At 45.4% G+C, this 5897-nt stretch overlaps 1 protein-coding gene across 1 annotated transcript; it reads left to right on the top strand.

Annotated features, from left to right (window-relative positions):
- The first annotated feature begins 712 nt into the window (after positions 1 to 712).
- On the top strand, positions 713 to 5672 carry LOC139451807 (uncharacterized). Its single transcript, XM_071233109.1, has one exon. It carries the CDS (start codon positions 713 to 715, stop codon positions 5396 to 5398), a length of 4686 nt encoding a protein of 1561 aa, XP_071089210.1. The 3' UTR covers positions 5399 to 5672.
- Positions 5673 to 5897: the final 225 nt, after the last annotated feature.

Below are 5897 nucleotides of genomic sequence, written 5' to 3'. Positions count from 1 at the left end.
CCAGACCCGATTAATTACAGACTGCCGTCATATAGCTGGAACATTGTTGAGTGCGGCCTTAAACAACATACAAACAAAACTTCGGTGTACAGTCACATAGCCAGTAGTTTCAAATAACACTATGCGCCAGTGTGGTTGGCGACCGTTGTTTATGTTTAGCGGCAGACTGCCTAGGTAGTGGGAGAGTTACCTCCCTTGGTTTGTTTCGCTCTCTCTTCACATGTTGTTTGGCCATTACTGAGGAGTAAAGCTACAAGTATATTGGAATACCTGTGTTGGGTTGTGAATTGCGAGGGTCCAAGCTGGCGTGGTGGCAGCGGAGACGATCATCCGCATCTCTGAACACGGCAATTAACCTGACTTTCGCAGTTACTACACGAATAAGTGTGCCTGGTCTACCTGGTCGACATCGCCACGATAGCGCGGGTATTTCAAGTAGGCCTACTAGCATAACATCATGGCAAACACTCACAGAGCTCCGAAACAGTGGTCTCTCACGAAACATGACACTGTTAATTCGTTTGAGAATTGGAAACAAAACCTACTATATACATTATCACTGGACACGAATTTTGCAACATTTCTTGCTGACGGCGCCACGTGGGGAAAACGTACACGTGCAACCCCGTTACGAGGATTTGAAAATGATGGGGAAGACGTTGCTAGAGCTCAACGCAAGACAGCAGCGCAAAAGGTAACATCACTCGAGTTAATGTTGGGCCAAATCGCCAATTATTGTCCTGTAATTGCCAGGAACACCATTGTGAAAAGTTCAGTATCCATTTCAAGTATCTGGCAGACTATCAGACTACACTACGGCTTCCAGTCATCTGGTGCACATTTTCTTGATTTGTGTGACATACATCTCCAACCTGAGGAGCGACCAGAGGATCTTTACCAGCGCCTGTCTGCATTTGTGGAAGATAATCTGCTCAAACAAAATGGTGGAATCACTCATCATGGAGAGGCGATTGGCGAGGATGAGGAATTAACACCTACGTTAGAGAACATTATTATCCTGACTTGGTTGCGCCTTATCCATCCTGATTTGCCCAAGCTGGTGAAGCAACGATATGGAACGGAACTGAGATCCCGTACTCTAGCGTCAATTAAACCTGAGATATCACAGGCACTCAATTCCCTGTTAGATGAAATACATTCATCTGAGGATGCCAAGGTCATGAGGACTGCTACCTCTAGAGCAAACAACTTCACTCAAAGATCTAATTTTGGACCTCGCATACAGCAGACATCCAATAAACGTCGTTACCAGTCAACCTCAAAAACGTGTCCCCTCTGTCACACAGCTGGTCGTCCCAGTGACAATCACTTTCTCAGTGAATGTTCATACTTACCTGATCAAGACAGAAAATACATGGCTAAGGCACGTCAAATAGCTAGCATCCTGGATGAGTCAGAGGATGAAGATGGACAGTCCCCTCATACAGACACAGTATCAACACCTCCCGTTACTGCCTCAAGTGTAAACAATGCTTCAGTCAATAGAGTCAGTGTACGTCAGTCTCCATATATGAACGCATTTTATGGTCATAATGTCATATGTCTTACCCTCGACAGTGGAGCTACAGGTAATATGATCAGTCAGACTACTGCCAGGAGACTCGGCATTGCAGTCACCAAAAGTTCACAATCTGCCCATCAGGCTGATGGTTCATCCCCACTCCATATTGTTGGTGAAACACGAGTAACTCTCAGCCGTGACAATAAGGATTTTATTTTCGAGGGCCTTGTTGTGGAGAACCTTGATGTCGAATTGCTTGCAGGAACACCGTTCATGGAAGTAAATGATGTTGCCGTTCGCCCAGCTAAGCGCCAAATTACACTTGGAGATGGAACCACCTTCCAGTACGGCAACCAAGAAACCCACTCGTCACACCATACAGTAAGACGCGCACATGTCTTACGAGCGCCTAAGTCCCCTACAACAATCTGGCCTGGCGATTTCATAGAGTTATCACTCCCGGATGACCTGATCCACTCAGATGACACATTCGCAGTGGAACCACGTCTAACAGGTGATTTATTCAAAGACCACAAAGTATGGCCAGCACCAGATATAGTGTCCAGCGTTTCAGGGAAGATTAGAATTCCTAATGACACCAAAGAGCCTCTTGTCCTCAAGAAGCATGAGCACTTTTGCCAAGTTCAACAAGTATTCACCATCCCAAACTCTGAGACCGAGATGGTCGATAGTCAATCAGAAAGCATTCCTCTCAGACAGTCCACTACTACATGCAAGGTCAATTGTTCAGAACAGGTACGCATTGACCCAGATAACCAGTTCTCACCAGACACTCGCAACAGTTTCCACGCCCTCATAAAGGAGTACGATGATGTGTTTAATCCACATGTCCATGGATATAATGGCAAATCTGGCCCGTTCAAGGCAGTTGTCAACATGGGTCCTGTCCAACCCCCTCAACGCAAGGGACGAGTCCCACAATACTCACGTGACAAACTTGTAGAGCTGCAAGACAAATTCGATGAGCTTGAGAACATTGGTGTCTTCGTCAAGCCTGAAGATGTGGGGATATCAGTGGAATATTTAAATCCATCCTTCCTTGTCAAGAAGTCAAATGGTGGATTTCGTCTGGTTACAGCATTCACAGATGTGGGGCGGTATAGTAAACCACAACCATCACTCATGCCTGATGTTGATTCTACATTACGCCAGATAGCTGCATGGAAGTACATCATAACCACAGATTTGACAAATGCTTTTTACCAAATACCCCTGTCACGTGGATCAATGAAATATTGTGGTGTGGCCACTCCCTTCCGTGGAGTCCGTGTTTATGTCCGATCAGCCATGGGCATGCCGGGCTCTGAAACTGCGTTAGAAGAATTGATGTGTCGTGTGCTTGGGCACTTGCTCAAGGAAGGATCAGTGGCCAAGTTGGCAGATGACTTATATTGTGGAGGTAATACCGTAGACGAGCTTCTGAACAACTGGCGACGTGTTCTGCAGGCCTTGCAATTTAATGGATTAAAGCTTTCAGCTGCCAAGACTACTGTCGGCCCTTCTAGTGTGACCATCTTAGGATGGATTTGGAAAAATGGCTCAATTCAAGCAAGTCCTCACAGAATTTCCACCCTCTCTAGTTGCACCCGTCCATCTACAGTCAAGGGTTTGAGGTCGTTTATTGGAGCCTACAAAGTGTTAGCCCGGGTAATACCAGGTTGTGCTGGACTATTGGGTCCATTGGACACTCTTCAAGCTGGACGTCCTTCAGCAGAAAGAAAAGTTTGGTCAGAGGTACTTATCTGTGCCTTTGGAAATGCTCAATCTGCACTATCCTCACATAAAACCATTGTTCTTCCTCGGAGGGATGACCAGCTATGGATCGTTACAGATGGAGCAGTGAAAAACCATGGCATAGGTGCTACTCTCTACATTACAAGGAACAACAGTACTCTTCTCGCTGGTTTCTTCAGTGCCAAACTGCGCCAGCGTCAAATGACATGGCTACCGTGTGGAATAGAAGCACTATCTATAGCTGTTGCCACCAAGCACTTTAGTCCTTACCTAGTACAGTCAAGCCTACAAGCATGTATCCTGACTGACAGTAAACCATGCGTTCAAGCATATGAAAAGTTGTGTCGTGGAGAGTTTTCAGCAAGCCCAAGAGTGTCTACCTTTTTGTCGACAGTGAGTAGATACCAGGCCTCTGTTCGCCATCTCAGTGGTTCTGCAAATATTCCATCTGATTTTGCCAGTAGAAATGCATCCAAGTGTGACGAGCCCCTGTGTCAGATTTGCTCATTCATTCGTCAAACTGAGGACTGTACGGTACGTGGTACTTCTGTTCAGGACATCATGTCAGGGAAATCTAAACTTCCATACACCAACAGGAATGCATGGCTCGCCATCCAGTCAGAGTGTTCTGATCTCAGACGCACACATGCTCATCTCATACAGGGCACTCGCCCATCCAAGAAACAAACTGATGTTAAAGACGTAAAACGTTATCTACAGTCTGTGACCATCGCCAAAGATGGTGTGTTGGTGATTCAAAGAAATGAGCCTCTTGTTACCATCAGAGAGTGCATCGTCATTCCACAACAAGTCTTGGATGGATTACTGACTGCAATGCACATCCAGTTAAATCATCCTTCTGCCCACCAGTTGAAACTCGTTGTGAACCGCTACTTCTATGCTTTGGACATGGATCAAGCAATAACTAAAGTTTCAAGCGGATGTTATCACTGTACATCTCTTCAACAGGTCCCCCACACAGTTGTGGCTCAGTCATCTACTGATCCCCCAGAGATCATTGGAGCCGCGTTTGCTGCAGATGTAATAAAAAGAGAACGGCAACTCATACTTGTGTTGAGAGAATGTATCACATCTTTCACCTGTACATGTGCCATTGAAAATGAGCAAAAGGGAACCCTACGTGAGGCTTTGATTCGCCTAAGTGTTGAGATGAGACCATTAGATGGACCCCCGGCGGTCATCAGAACTGACCCAGCTCCAGGGTTTAAGGCCTTAGTTCAAGATGACCTTCTCCGAAGTCAACGACTTTGCATTGAAATTGGTCGAATAAAGAACAAGAACAAGAATCCCGTAGCCGAGCGAGCTATTCAAGAGCTGGAGCTGGAGTTGTTAAAAATTGATCCTTTGGGGGGGTCGGTCACACCTATAACCCTAGCTATAGCCACTGCTCAACTAAATTCTCGCATCAGATCCAGAGGGTTATCCGCCAGGGAAATGTGGACACAAAGAGATCAATTTAACAACCACCAGATACCCGTTGGAGACAGAAAATTGATCCTAGACCAACATCACCAGCGAACTACCAATCATCTACACAGTGAGATGTCTAAAGCCCATATCCCTAGCCTGCCCACCCCTAACATCAGCATTGGCGACCTTGTATATCTACATGCAGATCGTAATAAATCACGGTCACGAGATCGATACCTTGTGGTTGTTAACGATGGTGAATGGTGCAACATTCAGAAGTTTGTGGGTTCCCAACTTCGAAGCACGTCATATAGAGTAAAAAAATCAGAGTGCTTCAGAGTTCCATGTCAACATGAACAGTCAAGTGGACTTCCTCAGCAATATGTGTGCGATGAGTCTTCGGATGGTGAGATAGATACTGTTCCCCAAAGGACTGAACCACCTACCCTTCCCATCGTTCCCCCAGTGCTAAATGAACCATACCATGACCAAGACATTTTAGTCAACCCACCAGAACATCCTCCTCTGGATAATCAGGACTCCTTGCTTGAAAATGTTAGTGACAATGACATTGTGAATACAGATGACACTGGTGATACCGTGTATTCAACTCCAGTCAATGCACAAAGGAGGTCAATCCGAGCACGGCGACCACCTCAACACCTCAATGACTATGTTACCGATTTCTAACATGTTTATGTTGCTCTGTCCATCAACTGTGTCTGGATACCTTTTCGCATTTAGGCTATAGTTATGGTGTCGTATCAGCTTATATCACGTGATGTCAAGGATATCTACATCAGGTTTTAAGTTTTATTGTGACCAGTTCTTTTGGGTATTGTTTATGACAGTATGAGACTTTAATAGTAACCCATATCAGGTAATGTTTTACAAAGAAAAAAGGAGGTTGCGCCAGTGTGGTTGGCGACCGTTGTTTATGTTTAGCGGCAGACTGCCTAGGTAGTGGGAGAGTTACCTCCCTTGGTTTGTTTCGCTCTCTCTTCACATGTTGTTTGGCCATTACTGAGGAGTAAAGCTACAAGTATATTGGAATACCTGTGTTGGGTTGTGAATTGCGAGGGTCCAAGCTGGCGATGGACAGTTTAACCTTGAGAATCAGACCGAAGCAAATGTCAAAACATATATTTTGTTACATGGTTATTCTACGTACGTATTTTTCAGACACTTA

The sequence above is a fragment of the Haliotis cracherodii genome, unplaced genomic scaffold, assembly GCF_022045235.1.
Source record: "Haliotis cracherodii isolate W230 unplaced genomic scaffold, xgHalCrac1.p SCAF_9, whole genome shotgun sequence".
NCBI lineage: Eukaryota > Metazoa > Mollusca > Gastropoda > Lepetellida > Haliotidae > Haliotis > Haliotis cracherodii.
Note: the sequence above shows the minus strand (reverse complement) of the source record. Positions and strands in the feature narration are given on the sequence as shown.